At 42.9% G+C, this 27,946-nt stretch overlaps 1 protein-coding gene across 1 annotated transcript in view; it reads left to right on the top strand.

Annotated features, from left to right (window-relative positions):
• Positions 1-27,266, top strand: part of drc1 (dynein regulatory complex subunit 1 homolog (Chlamydomonas)) — an 88,340-nt gene extending 61,074 nt beyond the window's left edge. Inside the window, exons 10-17 of the mRNA XM_067984369.1 lie at positions 46-281; positions 1,028-1,215; positions 1,706-1,795; positions 6,885-6,974; positions 14,722-14,963; positions 16,481-16,624; positions 23,825-23,927; positions 27,005-27,266. Coding sequence (XP_067840470.1) covers positions 46-281; positions 1,028-1,215; positions 1,706-1,795; positions 6,885-6,974; positions 14,722-14,963; positions 16,481-16,624; positions 23,825-23,927; positions 27,005-27,061 — 1,150 coding nt within the window. The 3' untranslated portion in view covers positions 27,062-27,266. The remainder of the gene's footprint in view (positions 1-45; positions 282-1,027; positions 1,216-1,705; positions 1,796-6,884; positions 6,975-14,721; positions 14,964-16,480; positions 16,625-23,824; positions 23,928-27,004) is intronic.
• The last annotated feature ends 680 nt before the right edge of the window (positions 27,267-27,946 follow it).

Genomic DNA, 27,946 nt, shown 5'->3' with positions numbered 1-27,946 from the left:
TGCAAAATGTTGTGAAAATCTGTACTTCATCTTCTCTTTTACCAGACATTTTGCTGCAATTGATGCAAAGAAATTCGAAGGTATTTGGTTAATGAATGAGGGAGAGGCAAAGGATCTAGTCAGGAAAGCTCTTGACGCTGACCGAATAATTTATGAGCAACAACTGGGCTTGAGTTGGACAATGCCGGATCTGTGTTTTATGAAGAATGTTGGACCAATTGTATCCTGTGCCAAGAAGAAAAAATCAGCTGTCCAGCTGGCAGAAGAAGTTATTCTGGGAGGTAGGAATTCTTTAATGTGTTGTATAGGGGAAAAAAATCAGTGGGCATCGGACATAAATAGCCAAGATCATTTTCAGCAAAACTAATTTTCAGGTATATTAATCAGGTAATAACTTAAAATAAAATAACTTAAGTATTATATCTGAGTTTTGTTAGCTGAGTTACTTTTTGGGGTGTTCCACAAAGTGAAAACTGATGACAGTGATAAATAATGAAAAGAAATATCCTCATGCTTATCCATCTTGCCTAGACAAGCTTCCTGGTGGCTGCCTTAAGGTGTTTAGGTACGAGAGACTATGAAGAAATCATAGCCCATTTTCTGGCCATCTCAGTAAAGGATCATAATTGGGCCTAGTTAGCAATGGCTGAGTTTTCCTATGTTGAGGGTATGCACCCACATGTTTTCTGACTTTTCTCCCTTTTTCCTTTTCCATATACCTGCTATGACTGAGAGATTGGAGTAGCTAGCCTGTTCGCAGAATTCTCCTTCATTATTGTTCTGTCTGGTGAAGAGTCACAATCTGCTTTTCTATCGTTTTATCTCCTGGAGGTCTCTGTTCAGCATATCCTTGCAGTAGAATGCCTGATATCAGGAAATCAACAGAATGGGGTTATCAAACCTGCATCTCACCATTCTATGGTTTTGTATCTTAGGTGCTCGAATGCGCTTCACCATTGCATCAAATGAGTAGTTTTTGAACTGAGGAAAATGTGGACATTAACAAAGTTCAAACTTGTTTTGGCAGACAGAGGGACCAGAGATGTGATGGAAAAATCAGAAACAGGAGAGAAATCATCTATGTGGAATGCTATTTTCCAAAACATTTGTTATTCAGCTAGTGAGGACAAGGCGATGGAATTATGTGGTGGAAAACCTGGAGAGATTTCATTGTCAACAGTAAAAACATTGCTACAAGTCTTGTGCGATGAATCTGTGAGTATTTTTGTTGCTTCTTGAATTCAGAATTTCATTCTATAAGTCATAATTGTTCTATAGAATCTCTTTGTTCAGCCTGTAAAATTTCCCTGACACTACTTAGTGCAGTGTAATAATATGCTCAGTGTCCTGTTGTACGTAATCAATGAAGCTCTTGTATGCATTGCACTGTTTCCACAAGATAGTTCTTCTGAATACAGATGATATGTGTAATACATAATGTTTTTCAGTTGACTATGAAGTGCACAAGTCAGTAGAAGGTTATAAAGAACTTTAGTCAAGAGTAGGATAAAATTTGGATTTCCCAGTCATAAGCGCCATTCTGTTAGTGCAGCACTTCAATCGGAAAATAAGGAAATGAAAGGTGCATTTATACCAGTTTCATGGCATCATGTTAATTCCCTGTGTAATATATTCATTTCCATAGAATTCCCCTATGTATTGCTATGTTTAGAACATGAAGCAACAATTTCTTTTCTTTTCACAGGGTTTCCTGATTGAAAGCAAGCTTCTTAAAATTCTTGCTCCCCTCAAGCAAGATGAACAATCGCTAATAAAACTGGATGCCATATTTGCAGTAAGAGCCACAGATTTTCATGAGAAAATGTCCTTGCAGCCTTTAGATTTTATATCTGATTTCTATAAACATCTTTTTCAGTATTTCACATAACTAAGATGGTCCAGTTAGTGTAAACATAATAGGCACCTTAAAGTAGAAGCCTTATCTAATTAGAATGGTGTTACTGTACAAAATGTGTACTGAAAAGAAAGATAACTGCATGGATAGGTACCATTGCTGATAGGTACCTGCTCATACAGTTCCTCCTTGCTTGATAGTATTTTTCACTTTGTGTTTCAATGAAGTCTTTTTGTAAGGCTCCCCTGACTATTAGCTAACACCCCTACCATCTGGTGCCCCTGCTTGGCTGTTGTTATAAGTCTTTCGTGAATACTAAAATACACCAAAATTCATTTTCCTTCTGATGTTTCGTCAAACAGCCTGGCTGAAAATTGGCACAACTTGCTGCATTTATTGTGACACATGACCATTGAAATTATAGCAATATAAAGCAAGTATCTTAGCTGTGCCATTACTGGACTGCTTTGTAGTTGAAAGTGTAAGCTCTGCTAAAGCTCTGCCTTATGTATCAACTCTCAGGCAGCCATTGCTAAGGGCATCATCTATCATTCTAGGAATATGGATAGGAGCTTTCCAAAATGGTGTATTTTCTGGGCACCACTTACTGCGTAAATTATAAAACACAAATTTCTAAATTACAGAACACACACGGTCAGACCATTGTGAACAGTGAGACTTGGGAATGGGGAGAAAATGTATTACAATATCCTAATATCATTGAGGAAACCCAGATCTTCAATTGTGGCAAGATTAAAAAGTGAGGCAGATTGCAAACCCATTTAAATGAACACAGCAATTTTTTGTACAGTGAAATACACACAAACAAATTCCCCGAAAAATGACAACATCGGTAAGTTCCATTTAGGTAGGTGAAACATCATGGGCTCGATTTTACCGTCGGGTTTCCTGTGGGTTTCCAGCGGGGGGCCCCGAAAATCCCGATATCCAGGCACGTGACCGGATCGCGCCACGATCCCGACCACTTCCGGGTTCCCCGATGACGTGCGGGGGTGCGAGCGCAGCCCCCGCTGGTGGGAATCCCGCAGGCAATTAAAGCCAGCGGGATGCCACTTGAGTGTATTTATTTTGCTTGTTCAGGTCATTAACTGACCTGATTAAGGGACTGTATGTGATTTTGGAGAAACATGGGACTGTTTCACACACTGGGGGAAACAGTCCTAGTTGAACTGGACGTGTTGCAGCCGTCAGCCTGTGGCAGCTGCAAAGGTCCATTTGACAGGGGGGGGGGGGGGGGAGACCCTCACCCATTGCAGGAGGCCGCTCTGTCACTTGGGACAAAGTGTGGCCTCCACCACCCACCTCCTGACGGTCAAAGTCACCAACCTGCACACTCACCCCGGGGTCCGGCGACATGTGTCTACCTTGCGGACCCCCTCAGATGTCCATATTGCGGATGGGGGCCGTCGTAGCTGCAGTCATGACCCCCTCGGAGGGCGAACAGCATCACCAGCCTCGCCATCCACGCCGTCCACCTCTGACACGTGGAGCTCCACAACAGAGTGCTGTGACACATCCACCTGTACAGCAGGAGGGAGGGCTACCACAAGAGAGACACGTCGCAGAGGGCACTACACTCGCCACAGGGTCCACAGACCGAGGCGCAGCTCCCCGGACCTCTCCGAGCAGTAGTGCACACGGAGGCGCAGATTCACTCGACATGTAGTCGTGGACATCTGCAGCCTCTTTCATGCCGAGCTGCTCCTGGCTGGCCCCAGCACCATCTGCTTACCTGTCGCTGCCAAAGTCACCACAGCCCTCCACAACTTCTCCTCCGCATCCTTCCAGGGTGCAGCCGGGTACACCGCCGATGTCTCTCAGTCGTCTGCGCGGAAGAGCCCTGCAAATACACCTGCACCGACTCTGCAGTGGCACAATGGGTGGCATCAGTGGTGGGTCCTCATAGGGATACCCAGGAGCGGGCATTATTGCACAAAACAGACAGGATTCGTGGAGACATGGCAGTAGTGGTGCCAATATAATGTGTGATGTGAGTTGTTCTGAAATTCAATATAGGTAACACCCATGACAAACCCTCAAACACCCTTGTGCATCCCCTTCATGCTCATGACACGTTTGCCTTATGCTGCCTACTGCACATATGTGATGCATGCCCTGTGGCTGCAGCACAGGTGGTGGCAGGTTGAGTGAGGCTGGCCGTGAGAGAGATGCACGAGAGGGTGAGTATGGGATAGAGCCATGAGATTGTATGAGGATTGGGTTGCGTGTTAGTGGCGGGTGAGTACTGGCGAGGTGAGTAGGTGCAGGTAAGATGAGGATGGGGTTTGAGTGGGTATGAGGGTTGATGTGACAGAGTAGTGTTGGCGGTGCCGAAGGAGATGTGGGGTGGGGGCAGTGTTGTGGCAGACGGAGTGTAGGGGAAAGACTACGTGTTCTCACTGTGGCTGACCTACTGCGGTCATTGGAGCGCCTCCTGCACTGTATGCAGGTGGGCGATATTTTGGTGGTGCAGGTGACCCCCTCTGCCACCTCGAGCCAGGCCTTCTTGGCGGCAGAGGCAGGCCGCTTCCTCCCGCCCGCCGAGTGGAAGATCTCTGTCCTCCCCCTCCTCCTCACCCCATCTGATGATACCTGGGATGAGGCATCATTAAACTGGGAGCAGCCTTCCCCCTGGGCTGCTCCATGCTGTAATTTGTTCCATTGGTTGTAGCATCTGTCAGTGGAGGACTGCCCCTTGAACTGGAGAGCCTCCAGCTGACAGATCGTACTGCGCATGCGCAGCCCGCCCGACGCGCAGACCAGCAGCGTGGACCCCGGAGGAGCAGGTAATTGGCTCCAATTAGTGGATTGCCTGCTACGATCGCGCGGGCAACCCACCAATTTCACCGGGCGCGGAGGCCACGCGCCCGAAACCCAACCCGCCGGAAACCCGCAGGCCTGGTAAAATCAGGCCCCATGTGTTCACATTGTAATTGAATGTTGACCATTTTCCCATTGAAAAGGTTCATAATAGCAAAGATGAAACGTTGGGAAAGGCCACGAGGTGTAGTCAAAAGGGGAGGATTGAAGAAATGTAATTTATAAATGGTAATATCACTGAGAATTACCATGTATGTCAAAAAACGTTCTTTCCATTCCCAAGTATCACTGTTCACAAAGGTCTGACCATGTGTCTTCTATAATTTATTCAGCAAGAAGTGCCCCAAACATATGTAGTTAGGAGTTATTTTCCACTCAAATTACATTTATTGTAAACGCTGCACAGAATCAATTAAATCTGATATAAAAAGCAAATATTGGTGAGTACAATATCAATAGCAATAATACATAAAAAATTAAAAGCATATATTACCATTAAGGGCCAAAAACTATAGAAAAATTCAAATTAAAAACACACTTTATTCCTCTTAATACATTTTCCGTGTTTTTAAATATAGCTTGGTTGCCTGCTTCCCACTGAGATGTGATCTCCAACATTTGAATATTCCCTGAACACCACAAGCCTACTTAGCGTCCTGTAAGGACTGGAAATGCTCCACCAATGAATGAAGTCTTAATCTCAAACCAGGCATGATTTCTTCATGACCATGAGGCCTTATAGCAGATTTTGCCATATTTGAAGATTTGGAGCAACACTTTTTGAAATTTTCTATCCATTCCAAGAAGATTATTAATTTTTTTTCAAATGTTGAAGCTTTATTAGATCAAAGAGTGGTATAAAAATAGGGTTCAATGGTATCTTTGTAATATTAATTTTGAAATGAAAAACTGGGAGAACAGCAACATTGTGTTGCAGGCTTGGCACAAATAGTCATACTGCAAAAATTGGTCCCCAATATTGGGCCGGAAATTGCTTTTAAAGTACGGTGAGCCTAACAGCGCTCACCATTATTAGTGGCGAAATCAAAGAGCAAATTCCGCTGACCACACAAATTAAAAAATGTAATTTTCTCTTACTTTTCCTTTCTGTCTCTTATTTAATTCAGTTATTTCTTACCCTCTCTTTTTTCACTGTCTATAACTGTTTTTACATTGATTTCAAATGTTGATCGAGGGGAGAGATCGATCCTCTTGCTTCTCCCAGGATCCTGGCTTCACCTGATCTGACGCCGGGCTCATCTCCGCTTCTAGTTAGAGGAAGTGGCTGATGAAAAGACCGTGGTAAGTTAGTGGGTTAGTATAAATCTATGGAGTGGCGAAAAGTGTTGGTTCACCCTCCGAGTGATTCTACCCCATTTTTTTAAAATTAAAAATTTAATTTTTGAAAACTTTTTCCTTCTGTCTCTTTTATCTCAGTCTTTTAATCTTACCGCCTCTTTATTTTGCTGTCTGTAGCTGTTTTTACAATGATTTTACAATTGTAGCTTTCACTTCATGTTTTGACTCTTCGTGGCTTGTCAAGGATGTTGCAATCCGATTGGTTGTGGGGAGAGATCGATCCTTTCGGCTCTCCCACATGTCCTAGGTTCCCTGGAGTTCACGCCGGGCTGTTTTCGGTTCATCATTCAAGGAAGTTGCCACACAAAAGCCCTGTGCTAAGTTTGTGCGTGAGTATAAATCTATAGAGCGGCGAGTGCCGTTTGTTCGCTCACTGCTTAGAGCAATTTACGGACCAGTATATAATTTAAAATTTTGCAAAGACAAAAATACATTTTCCTTCTAATATCTCATCAAGCAGCCTGATTGAAAACTGGCACAACTTAAATCTCTCCCCGGGTATCTGTCTGGCCCATATAAACCTTGTAAGGGAATGAATCCGTTAATTGAACACTATGGCTAGCATCTATATAGGTATCATCATAAGTAAATAAATTGATCTAGGGTAGAGGAGGAAGAGAAAGCCTGACTGACCTAGTCCTTCCTAAATTTAAATAGATCTTCCTTAGGGCTATCTGACAAACATAATAGAAGCTAGGTTACTTTTTCTGCTTAATAAGGTGCTGGATCCCTTTTACCTTGGGAGAAAGAAATTTGGTGCACCTTCTGTGGGATATATCTAATTGGAAGATTGAAAAGGAAATTCTAATCCATTTCTCATCTTACATAGGCTTTAGGAATCGAGAATGAAGATGATATCATCAAACTGACAGAGTTCTTCATAAAGAATTGTAAGAAGTCTAAATCTGAATTAGATAAGGTATGGTAACAGCGACTTCAAAAACAATTCAAGTGCACTTTGGATATATGGTCATATTTGTTCTTTGAAAGGAATGCGTTGAAATTCCATTGCTGGGGATTTTTAGAATTTTAGAATAAACAATGCCTATTTAATTTAGGTTGTATGTTATGTGGATGTGTCTTGCAGAAAATATAAATTCCTGTGGGTAAGTGTGAATTTTTTTACTCGTTGGTTGGGGTGATCAGTTGCAGATGTTCTGACTTTACTATAAATTGATATACCATATGCATCGATTTAGGCTGAATTAACATTACAATGATAAGTGATGTGGCTTCACTTCAAAAAACCAACTTAAATTGGAATGTTGGCTTACAAAATTTCTCAATTGTCCATCTAAATGTATATGTATACTGGCCGAGGCTTTCTGCCCTACCCAGCTCCAGTGCGGCAGGACTTCTGTCCACACCAGGGATGCCCCCTGACTGTGCCTGTATTTCCAGCTCTGGGGTTGTTTAGATATGTGAAGCAGGCATCCCTGGCAAGCGGTAACACTCGTGCTATGAATCAGAAGGCTGTGAGTTCAAGCCGCACGCCAGAGACTTGAGCACATCGAGGCTGACACTTCAGTGCAGTACTGAGGGAGTGCTACACTGTCAGAGGTGCCGTCTTTTGGATGAAACGTTAAACTGAGGCCTCGTCTGCCCTCTCAGGTGGATGTAAAAGATCCCATGGTACTATTCGAAGAAGAGGATGGGAGTTCTCCTGGTATCCTGGCCAATATGTATCCCTCAACCAACACCAAAAAACAGATTATTTGGTCGTTTTCTTCATTGTTGTGTGTGGGACCTTGATGTACGCAAATTAGCTGCTGTGTGTCCTACATTTCAAAAGTGACAACACTTCAAAAAGTACTTAATTAGTTGTTTTTTTTTATTCGTTCATGGGATGTAGGCGTCGCTGGCAAGGCCGGCATTTATTGCCCATCCCTAATTGTGCTTGAGAAGGTGGTGGTGAGTCGCCTTCTTAAACCGCTGCAGTCTGTGGGGTGAAGTCTTTCCCACAGTGCTGTTAGGAAGGGAGTTCCAGGATTTTGACCCAGTGATGATGAAGGAACGGCGATATATTTCCAAGTCAGGATGGTGTGTGACTTGGAGGGGAACGTGCAGGCGGTGTTGTTCCCATGTGCCTGCTGCCCTTGTCCTTCCAGGTGGTAGAGGTTGTGGGCTTGGGAGGTGCTGTCAAAGAAGCCTTAGCGAGTTGCTGCAGTGCATCCTGTAGATGGTACACACTGCAGCCACAGTGCGGCAGTAGTGAAGGGAGTGAATGTTTAGGGTGGTGGATGGGGTACCAATCAAGCGGACTGCTTTGTCCTGGATGGCGTCGAGCTTCTTGAGTGTTGTTGGAGCTGCACTCATCCAGGCAAGTGCAGAGTATTCCATCACACTCCTGACTTGTGCCTTGTAGATGGTGGAAAGGCTTTGGGGATTCAGGAGGTGAGTCACTCGCCGCAGAATACCCAGCTCCTGACCTGCTCTTGTAGCCACAGTATTTATGTGGCTGGTCCAGTTAAGTTTCTGGTCAATGGTGACCCCCAGGATGTTGATGGTGGGGGAATCGGTGATGGTAATGCTGTTGAATGTTAAGGGTTGGTTAGACTCTCTCTTGTTGGAGATGGTCATTGCCTGGCACTTGTCTGGCACGAATGTTACTTGCCACTTATCAGCCCAAGCCTGGATGTTGTCCACGTCTTGCGGCATGCAGGCACGGACTACTTCATTATCTGAGGGGTTGCGAATGGAACTGAACACTGTGCAATCATCAGCGAACATCCCCATTTCTGACCTTATGATGGAGGGAAAGTCATTGATGAAGCAGCTGAAGATGGTTGGGCCTAGGACACTGCCCTGAGGAACTCCTGCAGCAATGTCCTGGGGCTGAGATGATTGGCCTCCAACAAACACTACCATCTTCCTTTGTGCTAGGTATGACTCCAGCCACTGGAGAGTTTTCCCCCTGATTCCCATTGATTTCAATTTTACTAGGGCTCCTTGGTGTCACACTTGGTCAAATGCTGCCATGATATCAAGGGCAGTCACTCTCACCTCACCTCTGGAATTCAGCTCTTTTGTCCCTGTTTGGACCAAGGCTGTAATGAGGTCTGGAGCTGAGTGGTCCTGGCAGAACCTAAACTGAGCATCAGTGAGCAGGTTATTGGTGAGTAATTGCTGCTTGATAGCACTGTCGATGACACTTTTCATCACTTTGCTGATGATTGAGAGTAGACTGATGGGGCGGTAATTGGCTGAATTGGAATTGTCCTGCTTTTTGTGGACAGGACATACCTGGGCAATTTTCCACATTGTCGGGTAGAGCCAGTGTTGTAGCTGTACTGGAACACCTTGGCTAGAGGCGCGGCTAGTTTTGGAGCACAAGTCTTCAGCACTACAGCCGGGATGTTGTCGGGGCCCATAGCCTTTGTTGTATCCAGTGCACTCAGCCATTTCTTGATATCACGTGGAGTGAATCGAATTGGCTGAAGACTGGCTTCTGTGATGGTGGGGATATCAGGAGGAGGCTGAGTTGGATCATCCACTCAGCACTTCTGACACTTTGGGATGTCATGAGGTCATGAATGGTCTATATAAATGCAAGTCCTTTCTTCCTTTTTTTCTCAAGCCTCCACCGGAGAATCCTGCCAGTCTGCGGTGGAAATTTTCTCTGGCAGCACTCGAGCTACTGAGCAACTTGTTGAAACAAATTGTTTCTGGAGGCTCTGAGAGCATTTTCTCCAGGGCTCCCTCAGCTGACCTCCGAACGTAACACGCCATGGCCAAACCGGCAGCCCATATGTCTAGTGTTCGAAGAGTGTAAATGGCAGGAAACATGGTGAAGTCTCTGTTTCCTTTACTTGCATGTCTTTTCCATATACTGGCAGATTCTGGTTTCCCGGCAGGACTGGCCACTGAAAGGAGGCGGAAATCCTAGGTCACTATGTCTGCAGTGTATTGAAGTACATACAGTATTGGCTTCCTTTGGTATTAGCTGTTGTTTTTGCATAATGTTGATGCAGTAAAATCTGGCTAATAAAAGTTGAATTGGAATGGTGCATTTATATAGCATGCTTAGCATGGAAAAACGTCTCAAGGTGCATCAGAAAAGTGTAAGCAGACAAAAATTGACACTAAGCCATAGGAAATATTAGGAGGGGTGACTAAAAACTTGGTCAAAGATGTAGGTTTTAAGGAAGGTCTTGAAGGAGGAGAGGTAAGTGGAGAGGCAGAGAGATTTAGGGAGAGAATTCCAGAGTTTAGGCACCGAGACAGCTGAAGGCGTGGCTGCCCATGGTGGGTCGAAGGGAGTGAAACGCAGAGTTCTCGGAGGGTTGTCAGGTTGGAGGAGGTTACAGTTATAGGGAGGGATGAGGATATAAAGGGATTTGAAAACAAAGTTTGAGAATTTTAAGTTAGAAGCACTGGGGGACCGGGGCCAGTGTAGGTCAGCAAGCACAGGGGTAATAGGTGAGCAGGACTTGGTGCAGGTAAAATACAGGCAGCAGAGTTTTGGATGATCCGAAGTTTATGGAGGGTGGAGTATGGGAGGCCAGCAAGGAGAGCATTGGAATAGTCAAATCTGGAGATAACAAAGGCATGGATATGAGGGTTTTAGCAGAAAATGGGCTGGGGCAGGGGCGAAGACGAGTTGGCAGTCTTTGTGAGAGAGAGGATATGGAGTCAGAAGCTCAGCTCGGGGTCAAATAGGATGCCGAGGTTGCAAACAGTCTGTTTCAACTTGGGACAGTAGCCAGAGAAGGTGATGGAATTGGTGGCAAGGGTATAGAGTTTGTGGTGGGGTTTGAAGATGATGGCTTTGGTCTTCCCAATGTTTAATGTAGAAGAACATCCCAAAGCATTTTACAGAGGGGGGTGGGGGGAAGGAATGTTAGGCAGAGATGAGAGACTTAGCAGAGGTGATGAAAAGCTTAGCCGAAAAGGTGGATTTTAAGAAGGCTTTTAAGGGCAGACAGAAAAATATTGAGGCAGAAGGCTCTGCCTCCAGAAGTGGGGTGAAAGGAAAGATGATGCACAGAAGGCCAGAGTGGGAAGACTGAAGGGTATGGAGGGGACGTAGGCTAGAGGAGGTTGCCAAGGTAAGTTGGGGTAAGGTAGTGGAGGAATTTGAAGATGAGGATAGTGGTGATGGGCAAGTGGGACATGGTGTAGCATGCAATATACAGGTGTCAGAGTTTTAGATGAGATGGAGTTTATGGAGGGTGGAGGATATGAGGCTGACAAGGAGGGCATTGGAGAAATTGAATCTGGAGGTTACTGAATTGTGGGTAAAGATTTTGGCAGCAGTGGGAATGAAATGGAAGTAGGGGCAGAAATGGGCAGTGATGTGGAGGATATTGCTGATTGATGAGATAAATTGTAAATATGAAATTTTATTGATCGCACCAAAACCAGAAATATTGGTATAACCTGAATAGGAAGTTATGGTGAACAAACATGCATGAAGGGTCACACCTTGATTTGTGTCTCTAGAACTGCTGAATATAAATTCCAAGTTCCTTTATTAATACCTTGTATAGTCAACACTACTGTGAAAATGAGTTTTATGTGCCCATGGGCAGATCTTAGTAGTATCACAACTGAAGCAGAGTACATCACATTTAATACTTCCAGCATCACCCACATGGTTAATCTTTCTACTGTAGTTACTAGGCCCAGACAGAATATTTTTGCAGTATTTACAGTGTCAATGAATCTAAGCCTGGAATTTAAACTGGTTGCATGATTTTTTTTTAAACTCTAAAATACTATTTTTAGAGTTATAACTGAGAAATGTGTCCTCAGCTATCAAGGATGAATTAATTCCACGAACAGACAGCTAAGTAACAGAAATGATTATACATTTTGTAATACACAGCTCATCAGTACATACACATGTCAAAGTAGCACAAAGTATACTTAGATTCATAGAATATGAGCAATAGCATATTCTGAAAAATGTGTGTATTCCCTATGACTTTTTCAGGGTGAATTCCTCCAGCTTTGGGCACATTTGTAGAATGCTGTCAGCAAATGGGATCTTTCTAGTCTTATCAGACATGCTCATGGGACATTAAGACTGGGAAGTTGAGGGATTTTTTTACTTTTAGATTTTCTGCATGCCCCTGAAGATGTTCGGCAATTCAACTTGTATCCCCCATGGCTTTTGAAGCTTTTCCACCAGAATTTCTGTCGATACCTTTTTTTTTAATCGTTCATGGGATCTGGACTTCGCTGGCAAGGCCAGCATTTATTGCCCATCCCTAATTGCCCTTGAGAAGGTGGTGGTGAGCCGCCTTCTTGAACCGCTGCAGTCCGTGTGGTGAAGGTTCTCCCACAGTGCTGTTAGGGAGTTCAAGGATTTTGACCCAGCGACGATGAAGAAACGGCAATATATTTCCAAGTCGGGATGGTGTGTGACTTAGAGGGGAATGTGCAAGTGGTGGTGTTCCCATGTGCCTGCTGCCCTTGTCCTTCCAGGTGGTAGAGGTCGCGGGTTTGGGAGGTGCTGTCGAAGAAGTCATGGCAAGTTGCTGCAGTGCATCCTGTGGATGGTACACACTGCAGCCGCAGTGCGCTGGTGGTGAAGGGAGTGAATGTTTAGGATGGTGGATGGGGTGCAAATCAAACGGGCTGCTTTGTCCTGGATGGTGTCGAGCTTCTTAAATGTTGTTGGAGCTGCACTCATCCAGGCAAGTGCAGAGTATTCCATCACACTCCTGACTTGTGCCTTGTAGATGGTGGAAAGGCTTTGGGGAGTCAGGAGGCGAGTCACTCGCCGCAGAATACCCAGCCTCTGACCTGCTCTCGTAGCCACAGTATTTATATGGCTGGTCCAGTTAAGTTTCTTGTCAATGGTGACCCCCAGGATGTTGATGGTGGGGGTTTCGGCGACGGTAACGCCGTTGAATGTCAAGGGGAGGTGGTTAGATTCTCTCTTGTCGGAGAGAGATTGTTACTGGCACTTGTCCGGCGCGAATGTTACTTGCCACTTATGAGCCCAAGCCTGGATGTTGTCCACGTCTTGCTGCATGCGGGCACGGACTACTTCATTATCTGAGTGGTTGTGAATGGAACTGAACACTGTGCAATCATCAGTGAACATCCCCATTTCTGACCTTATGATGGAGGGAAAGTCATTGATGAAGCAGTTGAAGATGGTTGGGCCTCGGACACTGCCCTGAGGAACTCCTGCAGCAATGTCCTGGGGCTGAGATGATTGGCCTCCAACAACCACGACCATCTTCCTTTGTGCCAGGCATGACTCAAGCCACTGGAGAGTTTTACTCTGATTTCCACAGACTTCAATTTTACTAGAGCTCCTTGTTGCCACACTCGGTCAAATGCTGCCTTGATGTCAAGGACAGTCACTCTCACCTCACCTCTGGAATTCAGCTTTTTTATCTGTGTTTGGACCAAGGCTGTAATGAGGTCTTGAGCCGAGTGGTCCTGGCGGGACCCAAACTGAGCATTGGTGAGCAGATTTTTGGTGAATAAGTGCCGCATGATAGCACTGTCGATGACGTCTTCCATCACTTTGCTGATGATTGAGAGTATACTGATGGGGCGGTAATTGACCAGATTGGATTGGACCTGCTTTTTGTGGACAGAACATACTACATTGTCGGGTAGATGCCAGTGTTGTAGCTGTACTGGAACAGATTGGCTAGAGGCGCGGCTAGTTCTGGAGCACAATCTTCAGCACTGCAGCCGGGATGTTGTCGGGGCCCATACAGCTGTATCCAGTGCACTCAGCCGTTTCTTGATATCATGTGGAGTGAATTGGCTGAAAATTGGCTTTTATGATGGTAGGGATATCAGGAGGAGGCCGAGATGGATCATCCACTTGGCACTTCTGGCTGAAGATGGTTGCAAACGCTTCAGCCTTGTCTTTTGCACTCATGTGCTGGACTCCACCATCATTGAGGATGGGGATGTTGATAGAGCCTTCTCCTCCCGTTAGTTGTTTAATTGTCCACCACCATTCACGACTGGATGTGGCAGGACTGCAGAGCTTTGATCTGATCCGTTGGTTGTGGAATCGCTTAGCTCTGTCTATAGCATGTTGCTTTCACTGTTTAGCATGCATGTAGTCCTGAGTTGTAGCTTCACCAGGTTGGCACCTCATTTTTAGGTACGCCTGGTGCTGCTCCTGGTGTGTTCTTCTACATTCCTCATTGAACCAGGGTTGATCCCCTGGCTTGTTGGTAATGGTGGAGTGAGGAATTTGCCTGGCCATGAGGTCACAGATTGTGCTGGAATACAATTCTGCTGCTGCTGATGGCTCACAGTGCCTCATGGATGCCCAGTTTTGAGCTGCTGGATCTGTTCTGAATCTATCCCATTTAGCACGGTGGTAGTACCACACAGCACGTTGGATAGTGTCCTCAGTGCGAACTGTGAGGCACATTGGGCTAGACATTTATCGTTATTGTTATTGTGGCTCACGTGATTCGATAAGGGAAAAAAGTTTTTAAAAAATTAGTATTTATCACTTTATTTTGCTGTGTAACCTAAGGGAAATAAAATGCCACATAGAAAACCTCAGTGTGGAATGGAGCACTTTTATTTTCGATGTAGCGATGTGATATCGATTTCTCAGCATGCAGCATTTTTGAGTAAACTGAAGATAATCTAGTTTGACAAGATATTGACATTTCAGGATGAGCAGCAGTGGATTTCTCCATTCTGTAAGTGCGTGTATTGGTTGCTTTTAGGATACTGAGGTACTTTTGCAGCAATTTGATGAAGACGTACTAGAAGAATTACAAGATAATGCAGAGGAGCTAGCAGATGGTATGGAACCAGCAGCAGAGGAAGAAGTCTGCATAAATGAAGATGATGAGGAAGAGGCCGATGTTTGCTCAGATATGCTATCCAAGCAGCATTTAGAACTTGTTCATCCTAATGACATCCTTAAAACTCTAAGGTTTTTCCTTGAAGACAATCAGAAACCAAGGTGTGTGATTTTTTTTTAAAGCCTTTACTACTCATGAGTCAAAATCATCCTTTGTACATAAAAGACATTTTCCTACTTTCTTTTTTCTATCTTTGTCTTCTGGAAGCAGTAACCTAGACTGGGGTACAGTTTCATGGACCCTGGTAGCCCTTCAATACCTTATTTAAGAGGCCATTCTTCCTCTACCACCCAATATGGTAAGTCTTGGCGAGGCAGTGAGGAGCAAAGATAATCATAGCCAAGACCGATCCTGTTTTCACATCATCTCCATTCATATGGACTTTCCAGCATGGCTCACCACATAGTGATGAGGAGTGCAAACCCAAGCTGAGGGTGCTGAGACCACTTGTGCCACTACTACTGCCCAAATTGAGGTCACCTAACTTTCATAGCCTGTATGGCTCAGTACCACACTATTAGATTCTTTTTCTAAATAAGCCATTAGGGGGATCATTTAAAAAAAGTTATCAGATGGGATTCTGTCACTGCTACAGTTTATTCTGTGAAGAAACAACGTGCATCAAGATGCTGTACTTTTGTGTTTGATTGTGAGATTTGTTAAGTTATTTGCAGCTAAGTCTGGGCACTTTTTTAAGTTTGAGTAGCTGAAAATTTTTATGATTTCACTGTGGAACTTGAAGCATTGCTTTACTATGCAAGATAAATAGCAATCCCTCTTAGTGAATGATCTTACCAAGTCAGCTGCAAACAAATCAATTTGAAAGAATAAAAACAATAAAATAAATCACTGAATCAATGTAGTAACGTGGTGGAGAATGCTGAAAATGTGAGTTGTTTCAGAAAAGATCATCAATTGAGCTTTGTAAGGAAAAAACCCTTATTTAGCTCTAAGCCTACCTCTTACCAATTGGTTTTAAAATCATATTTTTTCCTCAGGTTTATTTCATTCTTTTTACAAGCATTTCTGTTTGCCTTTTCTGTGAGCACTCATTCTCTCTTACATTTATATGATCTAGCCACAATTTCTTTTTGAGCCTTTGTTCTGATGTCTTTTGTTAATGCGTCTATCTTCTTGCAGCTTCTCTTTACCTTGTCTTTACATACATTTACTTTCCTCCTAATGCTGATCTCACACATGCATGTGATATTTCTGACCACCCACTTTCAAAACAGCACGCAGAAAATAACCAAAACTTATTTCTCTCCTGAAATTGATGTCAACAATCAACATCATTGAAAGTTAACGCAATCACCATTTCCTTCATTTATAGTCATTCTTAAATATCAGACTTGGTTGTATATGTTTTTTTGAATACCATCATCTTTTTAATAAATACAAATAAGACCATCAACATAACTTTTAATTATTTTTGCGAAGGCATTTCAAAATGACCAGCCGAAAAAGATTTAAAATAACTCTGCAAACTGCAGAAAATCTTGGCAGCTGCTTCTTGTCAGTGTTTTTGCAATTTGACTATGACTTCCAATGGTGGAAGGTGTGAACACAATGTGGCATAATTTCCCAACAAAGCTTTAATTAGGTTTATTTTCTTCAGGGAAAAACTGCAGCCTAAAGTGGCCACTGTGAAGGAGAGGGATACCTCTGAGGATAGTGCTTACTGGGATGCCATGGCAAAGGTCATCCCTGAAAACAAATTGAAGACCTGGAATTGTCTAGAAGAATCACTGGGAAAATACTTGTAAGTATATCCCACACCAAATGGTAGTGAAATGTCAAATTTAACAAACAGCCATTTATATAAAATTTGCTTCTATGAAACTGAGCAGCATCATACAATTTTATCTTTTTTGGCACTGAGTTTCTCAATTTTCAAAATATGCATCTCTTTTCTTCACATTTTGGTAAAACTGATTTTATGTGATTTTTTTTTAATGCTGAATATTGCAGAATAAATGTTGACATTCTTTTTGGCCCCACCTTTAAGTTAACCCTTATGCCACACACAGCTCTCCAACCAAAGGGGTATACAAAAAATCTGCTACCAGCCCTGTGTCAGTAACAAATCTACAGTAAGAGGGTTTCACTTCCTCTCTGTGGGGAAGCAGTTGGCTTTGACTTTAGTGCTTTTCCTTGACATTGGGAATTTACAGGTATGACTGTACATACATGGACCACCAATGCACTGTATCACTGCAATGTCCCAATTCTGAGTATTAATTTTTAAATGCAGTCTGGATGCATATTTTACTACAATGCCAAAATGCTACAACTATTATTAAAAGATTAATTTAAGTCATAAATTATTTTATGCACTGATTTACATTATAGAGGTACTTGGGTAAATAGTTCATAATAGAGGTACTTGGCTTAATAATTCATGCTAGTACTGCACAGAAAAACTTAAGGTGAAATTTTTGTTATCTGAAAATGCCTAATATACCATCTTATGCTTCCTGCTCTTCCCGAAGAAACACTGAACAATCTACTTTGAAACATATTCCATACTTGCTACACCTCTTTATAGTATAATTTCATAGTGGGAATTCACCATTGCAAACATGTCCTTCCATATGTCTACATTTGCAGTTATTTCACCAGTGCAGATTATGTTGTATACCTCAAGTGCTTTAGATTTTGGGTGTATGGTACATTGGGTGAGGGGGAGGAGGGGGGGGAGGGGGAGGGGAGGGGGAGGAGGGGGGAGGGGGAGGAGGGGGGAGGGGGAGGGGGAGGAGGGGGGAGGAGGAGGAGGAGGGGGAGGAGGGAGGAGGGGGAGGGGGAGGAGGGGGGAGGAGGAGAGGGAAGAGGGAAGGAACAAGCTCGGAAGCTTGGGAAATTAATATTGCTTTGCATCCATGTTGCTGTGTACGTAAGTGACAAAGTGGCAAGGCTTGGCAATGTTTTGAGAGCATTAGAATCATAGAATCATTGAAAATTTACAGCACAGAAGGAGGCCATTCAGCACATCATGTCCGCGCCGGCCGAAAATGAGCCACCCAGCCTAATCCCACTTTCCAGCACTTGGTCCGTAGCCTTGTAGGTCACAGCTCTTCAGGTGCACATCCAGGTACATTTTAAATGAGTTGAGGGTTTCTGCCTCTCCTACCCTTTCAGGCAGTGAGTTCCAGACTTCTACCACCCTCTGGGTGAAAAAAAAAATCCTCAGCTCCCCTCTAATTCTTCTACCAATCACTTTAAATCTATGCCCCCTGGTTATTGACCTCTCTGCTATGGGAAATAGGTCCTTCCTATCCACTCTATCTTGGCCCCTAGGCATTGTAACTGAAATTAAGCACTTTTGTCTACTTTTAGTTTAGTGGTTGTTTCTTTAACTCCAGTCACAGTACATAAGCAGTTTAAAACCATGTGCAGTTCAGATTCCTGTTCCAAGCTGATTTGATACAATGTTGAAAGTTTTATTGGTTACAGGCTGGAAAGAAGAATAATTCAAATGCTGTGTTGATGGGGGTCAGTTTGCACGTCACTGACAGTTCCCGTTTAAATTTGAGTGATGGGATATTCAAAATCCAGGAAGTCTTGATAATTGTTTTGGGACACAACAGATTGATTCTGTTTGAATCAGAGGAGTCTGTTTGAAAATCTCAGAGAAGGAACCGGTCAGTTTGAAACTTCTGAAAGAGAAAAATTCAGTTTGAATTTATAAGAAACAGTCTGGATTAATTAGGCTACCAAAATGGTAAGAAATTCAAGGAAAAGAAACACTATTATTAAATTACAAACCGACATGTATACAAAAATGACAGCCAGGAAAAGACCAGCTGGTTCATCAAGCCATTAACACAAAGGGTTAGGAACATTAGGAACATAGGAACACAGGAGGAGGCCATTCAGCCCCGCGTGCCTGCTCCGCCATTTGATAAGATCATGGTTGATCTGTGATCTAACTCCATATACCTGCCTTAATACCTTTGGTTGCCAAAAAGCTATCTATCTCAGATTTAAATTTAGCAATTGAGCTAGTATCAATTGCCGTTTGCGGAAGAGAGTTCCAAAATTCTACAACCCTTTGTGTGTAGAAATGTTTTCTAATCTCACTCCTGAAAGGTTTGGGTCTAATTTTTAGACTGTGCCCCGAACTCCTAGAATCCCCAACCAGCGGAAATAGTTTCTTTCTATCCACCCTATCTGTTCCCCTTAATATCTTATAAACTTCGATCAGATCATCTCTTAACCTTCGAAACTCCAGAGAATACAACCCCAACTTGTGTAATCTCTCCTCATAACTTAACCCTTGAAGTCCGGGTATCATTCTAGTAAACCTACGCTGCACCCCCTCCAAGGCCAATATGTCCTTCCGAAGGTGTGGTGCCCAGAACTGCTCACAGTACTCCAGGTGCGGTCTAACCAGGGTTTTGTACAGCTGCAGCATAACTTCTGCCCCCTTGTACTCTAGTCCTGTAGATATAAAGGCCAGCATTCCATTAGCCTTATTGATTATTTTCTGCACCTGTTCGTGACACTTCAATGATCTATGTACCTGTGCCCCTAAGTCCCTTTGGACATCCACTGTTTTTAACTTTTTACCATTTAGAAAGTACCCTGTTCTATCCTTTTTTGATCCAAAGTGGATGACCTCACATTTGTCTACATTGAATTCCATTTGCCACAGTTTTGCCCATTCACCTAATCGATCAATATCGCTTTGTAATTTTATGTTTTCATCTACACTGCTTACAATGCCACCAATCTTTGTGTCATCCACAAACTTAGATATGAGACTTTCTATGCCTTCATCTAAGTCGTTAATAAATATTGTGAATAATTGAGGCCCCAAGACAGATCACTGCAGGACTCCACTAGTCACATCCTGCCAATGTGAATACCTTCCCATTATCCCTAATCTCTGTCGCCTTTCGCTCAGCCAACTTCCTAACCAAGTCCGTACTTTTCCCTCAATTCCATGGGCTTCTATCTTAGCTAACAGTCTCTTATGTGGGACCTTATCAAATGCCTTCTGGAAGTCCATATAAATAACATCCATTGACATTCCCCTGACCACTACTTTAGTCACCTCTTCAAAGAATTCAATCAGGTTTGTCAGGCACGACCTACCTTTCACAAATCCATGCTGGCTCTCTCTGATTAACTGAAAATTCTCGAGGTGTTCAGTCACCCTATCCTTAATTATAGACTCCAGCATTTCCCCACAACAGATGTTAGGCTAACTGGTCTATAATTCCCTGGTTTCCCTCTCTCTGCTTTCTTAAAAAGCAGAGTGACATGTGCAATTTTCCAATCTAGAGGGACAGTTCCTGAATCTAGAGAACTTTGAAAGATGGGATGGAAACCATCTGGTCCTGGGGATTTGTCACTCTTTAGTGCTATTATTTTCTTCATTACTGTTGCTTTACTTATGTTAATTTTATTGAGACCCTGTCCCCGATTCAATATTAGCTTTCTTGGGATTTCCGGCATGCTATCCTCTTTTTCGACTGTAAATACTGACGCAAAGTAATTATTCAACTTGTCCGCCATTTCCCCATTGTCAATGACAATATCCCCACTTTCAGTTTTTAAGGAGCCAACACTGCTCCTGACTACCCTCTTTTTCCTAATGTAACTATAAAAGTTCTTCGTATTGTTTTTGATATCCCTTGCAAGTTTCTTTTCATACTTTCTTTTTGTAGCTCTTACTATCTGTTTTGTGACCCTTTGTTGATCTTTGTATCTTTGTGACCCTTTGTTGATCTTTGTATCTTTCCCATTCGCCTGGATCTGTGCCATAAACCTTAGTTTAATTCTTTTCAAAAGCACAATACTGCGGATGCTGGAAATCTGAAATAAAAACAGAAAATGTTGGAGAAGCTCAGCAAGTCAGGCAGCATCTGTGGAGAAAGGAACAGAGTTAACGTTTCAGGTCGAAGACCTTTCATTAGCTTAATTCTTTTATTATTTGTCCCTGGGTCGGGTGGAAGGATATCTATTGTAAATGTATATCTATATTATAATTTTTACTTATTTGATTGTTCATCTTAAAAAATAGATTGATGAGATTTCCGAACGCTTTTGAAGATGAAATAAGACCTTTGGGAGACATAGGCTAAGTCCAGAAGCTAAAAGCAATTACCAGATGGTTTGTTGGTCCTTTTTCAGGCACATTACCAAATGCTTATTTAGATCTCAAAGTAAGGATAAATACTCTCAGAGCTATGGGGAGCTGGGACTCATCTGAGAGTGATCTAAGACATGAGAGCCAAAATTGTAGAGTGTGAAAGTTAGAAAAGACCCAAAAACATAACAAGCAGTATTGATAATTCATGGAGTTCACACTTGCGATGGTGTACTTTTGTTAATACTACTATGGTTTCATATTGCGATAAAGTTACAAGTATAAACAGATTATAAAAGCGTTTCCTGAATTTAAAGAATTTGTTTTCCTCTTGCCTTATGTGGCACCTTAACACATCTTCAAGACTTCCAAAGCCATTCACAATTAATGAAGTACTTTTGAAGGGTAGTCGCTGTTGTGCAGACAAGTGCAGCAGCTGATTTACACACAGCAGATTTTCTGCAAATTGCAAATGAGATAAATAACCAGTTAATCTTTTTTTGCTGGTATTGGTTGAGTTAGGAAAGTTGGCAGGGCACATAAACTCCCTACACTTCTTTGAAGTGTGTCATGGAATCTTTTATATTCACTGAATGGGCAGATAGGGCCTCAGTTTAATGTCCCATCCAAAAGATGGCACCTCTGACAAAGGAGCACTCACTGAAGTATCAGCCTAGGTTATGTGCTGAAATTCTGTGGTTTTGTTTGTTATTACTTTTTATTAAACTTTATTTGTAGAGGATCATTAATAATCTATGGGAATATGGGGTGGGGAGGGAGGGAGGGAGGAAGTGATTAGTTATAATGCTTCAGCCATCAAGGGGTGGGGCAGGCTTGATGGACCAGCTGGTCTTTGCCTGCTCGTCAATTTTGTATGTTCGTACAATTTTTGTTACCGTTTGGATAGAGCAACAACTTTACTGATATTGCTAATAGATCAGATCAAAGCTCTGCAGACCTGCCACATCCAGTCGTGAATGGTGGTGGACAATTAAACAACTAACTGGAGGAGGAAGCTCTGTGAACATCCTCAATGATGGCAGAGCCCAGCACGTCAGTGCAAAAGACAAGGCTGAAGCGTCTGCAACCATCTTCAGCCAAAAGTGCCGAGTGGATGATCCTTCTCAGCCTCCTCCCGATATCTCCACCATCACTGAAGCCAGTCTTCAGCCAATTCAATTCACTCCACGTGATATCAAGAAACGGCTGAGTGCACTGAATACAGTAAAGGCTATGGGCCCCAACAACATCCCGGCTGTAGTGCCTCTAGCCAAACTGCAACACTGGCATCTACCTGACAATGTGGAAAATTGCCCAGTCCACAAAAAAAAAGCACGACAAATCCAATCCGGCCAATTACCGCCCCATGAGTAAACTCTCAATCATCAGCAAAGTGATGGAAGGTGTCGCTGACAGTGCTATCTAACGGCACTTACTCACCAATAAGCTGCTCACCAATGCTCAGTTTGGGTTCCACCAGGACCACTCAGCTCCAGACCTCATTACAGCCTTGGTTTAAACATGGACAAAAGAGCTGAATTCCAGAGGTGAGGTGAGAGTGACTGCCCTTGACACCAAGGCAGCATTTGACCGAGTGTGGCAACAAGGAGCCCTGGTAAAATTGAAGTCAATGGGAATCAGGGGGAAAACTCTCCAGTGGCTGGAGTTATACCTAGCGCAAAGGAAGATGATAGTGGTTGTTGAAGGCCAATCATCTCAGCCCTAGGACATTGCTGCTGGAGTTCCTCAGGGCAGTGTCCTAGGCCCAACCATCTTCAGCTGCTTCATCAATGACCTTCCCTCCATTATAAGGTCCGAAATGGGGATGTTCGCTGATGATTGCACAGTGTTCAGTTCCATTCGCAACCCCTCAGATAATGAAGTAGTCCATGCCTGCATGCAGCAAGACCTGGAAATCATCCAGGCTTGGGCTGATAAGTGGCAAGTAACATTCGCGCCAGACAAGTGCCAGGCACTGACCATCTCCAACAAGAGAGAATCTAATCACCTCCCCATGACATTCAATGGCATTACTGTCGCCGAATCCCCCACCATCAACATCCTGGGGGTCACCATTGACCAGAAACTTAACTAGACCAGCCACATAAATACTGTGGCTACAAGAGCAGCTGAGAGGCTGGGTATTCTGCGGCGAGTGACTCACCTCCTGACTCCCCAAAGCCTTTCCACCATCTACAAGCTACAAGTCAGGAGTGTGATGGAATACTCTGCACTTGCCTGGATGAGTGCAGCTCCAACAACACTCAAGAAGCTCGACACCATTAAGGACATAGCAGTCTGCTTGATTGGCACCCCATCCACTACCCTAAACATTCACTCCCTTCACCACTGGCGCACTGTGGCTGCAGTGTGTACCATCCTCAGGATGCACTGCAGCAACTCACCAAGGCTTCTTTGACTGCACCTCCCAGACCCGCGACCTCTACCACCTGGAAGGACAAGGGCAGCAGGCACATGGGAACAACACCACCTGCACATTCCACTCCAAGTCACACACCATTCCGATTTGGAAATGTATCGCCGTTCCTTCATCGTCGCCGGACTCATAATCCTGGAACTCCCTACCTAACAACACTGTGGGAGAACCTTCACCACACGGACTGCAGTGGTTCAAGAAGGCGGCTCACCACCACCTTTTCAAGGGCAATTAGGGATGGGCAATAAATGCTGGCCTTGCCAGCGATGCCTACATCCCATGTACGAATAAAAAAAACTGACCAGTTATGGATTTACATTATCTGAGATTTTTATTTCCTCACTGATATTAACTCAAGGTGGCTTTTGTGTATATCTAAAAATGACACTGTATTAATATTTAATGAGTAGAGTTCAACATCTCTTTTACAGCAATATCTTGGTCAAAAGAGCAGACTTAAACACTGAGAAATGTTGCCTTGCTCAGCAAAATGCAGAGTTCAGGTTATTACTGCAACAGTATATACGTTCCAGGGTAAGTGATTCATGATGCCTACTTGTTTTCTTCTCTCCCCTTCCCCTCCTCTTGAAGGCAGTGAAGTGACTCCCTCAAGCCACTATTATTCATGTATGACCTTTCAGCACTGGCAGGCTATCTGACTGTGGATGGCATGACACCAGTTCCTGATGACCACACATGGACACTTCCAACAGTCCTTCCTGTAAAGCAATCAGAAACTACGCCCTTTTTTTTTCACGTCTGAATCGTGGCTCTTTCTTTGTTGAGAATATCCAGATGTTAATGTAATTGGTAACAAGTTATGGTTCAGAGATATATTTCTGCTTTTAGGATAATAATGCATATCGATTGGACATGTAAATGTTTCAATGCCCGACTGGCAGTTCTCACCTATGGTTTTGTTCATTTTTTTCTGGTGTCCTAGTTCCATCCTCTAGAAGTCTGTGGTGTTAGCCAAGAGTTTTTTTTGGTGCTTTTACGTCTTCAAATTCTTATTTTATATCACAAAGAAGAAACACTAAAAAGGAAAAACTCCCTTGGGTACATTCAAAGATACCTAATTTCCCAGGAGACTGAGAGATTAATGTTGTTTCCATTTTTTACATAGAATATGCAACACAGAAACAGGCTATTCGGCCCATCAGGTCCATGCAGTGTCTACGCTCCACACGAGCCTCCTCCCACCCTTCTTCATCTAACCTCATCAACATATTCTTCTATTCCTTTCTCCCTCGTGTTTATCTAGCTTCCCCTTAAATGCATCTATGCTATTTGCCTCAACTACTCCTTGTGGTAGAGTTCCACATTCTAACCACTCTCTGGGTGAAAAAGTTTCTCCTGAATTCCCTATTAGATTTATTAGTGACTATCTTATATTTATGGTCCCTAGTTCTGGTCTCCCCCACAAGTGGAAACTTCTTCGCTCCATCTACCCTATCAAACCCTTTGATAATCTTAAATCAGGTCAGTCCTTAGTCTTCCCTTTTCTAGAGAAAAGAGCTCCAGCCTGTTCAATCTTTCCTGATAGGTATAACCTCTCAGTTCTGGTATCATCCAAAAATCTTTTTTGTATCTTCTCCAGTGCTTCTATATCTTTTTTATAATATGGAAACCAGAACTGTTCACAGTACTCCGTGTGGTCTAAGGAAGGTTCTATACAAGTTTAGTATAACTTCCCTGCTTTTCAATTCTGTCCCTCCAGAAATGAACCCAATTGCTTTGTTCACTTTTTTATGGCCTTTTAAACCTGCGTCAGTCTACTTTTTAGTGATTTGTGTATCTGTACCCCCCCCCGATCCCTCTGCTCCTCTACCCCATTTAGACTCTTATTTTCCAAGGAGTATATGGCCTCCTTATTCTTCCTACCAAAATGTACCACCTCACACTTCTCTATATTGAAATTCATTTGCCAATTGCACACTTATTCTACAAGTTTATTAATATCTTCCTGTATCTTTTTTGCAATCCTCCTCAGTGTTAAATGTACCTCCAATTTGGTGTTGTCTGCAAATTTTGAAATTATATTTCGGATTCTTGAGTCCAAATCATTTATGCAAATGGTGAACAACAGTGGTCCCAGCACTGATCCTTGTGGAACACCACTTCCCACCTTTTGCCAGTCTGAGTAACTACCTTTAACCCCTACTTTCTGTTTTCTGTTTTGTAGCCAGCTTGCTATCTGTTCTGCTACTTGTCCCCTGACTCCACATGCTCTGCCCTTAGTCATGAGTTTACTATGCGGTACCTTATCGAAGGCCTTTTCAAAATACAAATATATTACACCTATTACATCATCCTTGTCTACTTTTCTGTTATTCCTTCAAAGAATTCAATAAGGTTAGTCAAGCATGACCTTCCCCTTTGAAATCCGTGCTGACTATTCTTTATTATTTTCGGTTTCTATATGTTTTTCTATTACATCTTTGCGTAAGGATTCCATTATCTTTCCTACCACCGATGTTAAGCTAACTGGTCTATAGTTCCCTGGACTAGTTCTATCTCCCTTTTTAAATATGGGAATAACATTAGCTATCTGCCAGTCCTCTGGCACTATTCCCTTTTTTAATGAATTTATATATATAGTATCTCTGCTATCTCTTCCCTAACTTCTTTTAATATGCATGGATGCAATCCATTTGGACCAGGGTTTTATCCTCTCTGAGTTTGATTAGTTTATCAATTATCTCCCCCTTTCTATCTTAAATGTCTTTATATCTTTTTTGATCTCTTCTTCTAATGTCATGCCCACCATGTTAGTCTCCCTGGTAAATACTGAGGCAAAATAATTATTTAATATTTCTGCCATTTCGCTGTCATTACCTGTGAATTTATCGTGTGTATCCCTTAGTAGTCCTATCGCTATCCTGATTTAACTTTTGTTACACCTGATTGCACATTAAAACTATGGGCCGCTGCCATACAGCACTCACCACCCCCCGGACCCGTTCCAATCTCCTCTTCCCCCTAGACCCACGGTAGATCTGGTGCTGCTGTCCCGTTCGGCTGATCTTCGTCTCCTTCACAACCAACGCATTGTCTCTGGTGTCCCCAGCACGCCGATCTCATCCTGATGACACAAGAGAACCAACTTTGCAGGGTCCTCTTGCTTATCAGTTTCACCATGGCGGTTTGTGTTTGCCGTTGGGTTAGTGGCTGAATTTGGGCGCAAACCAATTTCTGGTGTAATACTGTCGAGCTCTTTCTGCCATACAGAGTTAATGCCAACTACTCTATTATTTCCAGCTTCACGGCTCACTCTTTTTTTCAATACTGTTACATTTGCTACACTTTAGCCTTCAGGGACAACTCCTATATTTATGTAGTTCCTAACAATATTAGCCAATTTTCCCTTTTCCTCGAGGATGCTAATTATAAATAGGTATTCTATATGACTTTTAATTAGTTTTATTTATATATTGAGGAGCACCATATTTAGTTGCATTAGTTGTCTATAATTGTCGCTAGTGACTTTTCAGACAATGCTATATTTGCAATCCTTTGCACATTATGAAAAAAATGCCAGCTGTAATACTGAATACACCAGGAGGGGCTTTACCTGTTAAACTGAAAATATTGTCCTCTCTTTCTCTCAGGTAAACAACGAGCTGGAAATTCCACCAACACAACTGATTCAGTTTAACCCTGAATAAAAATAAGACACCAACTTAGAAGAACTTTCAGCTTGCAGAAGAGGAATTAATGATTTACAGTTTGTTGTGGTCTTTTAGAGCTTAATGTGGGATGCTTTTGATTGCACCCCAAATTAGATAGTTTTCCCTACACGAGGACAATATACATTGCAGCTCTTTTGTGTGTATTCTAATGCTTGGCTATCTAGTCATTAATTGTTTTGATAATCGCAAAAGAAATAAATATGTTTTTTTAAAAAAAATTATGCTGTCCAAGTATGATTTCCCCTCTGTATTGTTGAAGTTCTTCTCGTCTGTTACTGCTACCAATCCATTTCTAAGCACAGTTTTTCTTGTGTGGTTTTATGTCACATGACCAGACAAGCCATACTTTTATAAAATTGTGATGGCATTAAAGAAAAATGCTTAATTTTATTTGGATATAGAATACTTTTTTATACTGTGTAGTGATTAATGGATACTTGGTAGCAATTAGGTAATCGAGGGACAGGAAACCATAACTTGAGGATACCCCATCTACAGTCCCGAAGCCCTGGAAATCCAGCCCGCAAAGCCAGGCACCTTAGTCCTATTTGTGCTTATTTTGTCGTCTTGGAGGATTGGAAAGAGCTGTTTTTAGCGCTGTAGACTCATTCATGATAAATTCGAAATCAGAACATCAAGATTTGTTGCCTTCAGCAACTTGAGAAATGTGAACATGGATTTAAATTTTATAGGTGGCCCCAAACATTCCCTGGTACACATTTATGCAGCCCACAACGGCAATAGGTTGGAATCTCCTACCATAAACGAACTTGGCACTCCTGGTCAAGAGCCCAGTGCTTCAGTTCTGTGGCTTCTGGTTGCCCATGAAAATAACTTTCTAACTGGTCCTCTTGTGGACCA

The sequence above is a fragment of the Heptranchias perlo genome, chromosome 5 (genome assembly GCF_035084215.1).
Source record: "Heptranchias perlo isolate sHepPer1 chromosome 5, sHepPer1.hap1, whole genome shotgun sequence".
Lineage (NCBI taxonomy): Eukaryota > Metazoa > Chordata > Chondrichthyes > Hexanchiformes > Hexanchidae > Heptranchias > Heptranchias perlo.
The sequence above is the reverse complement of the archived record's forward strand: the minus strand, read 5'-3'. Positions and strand labels throughout refer to the sequence as shown.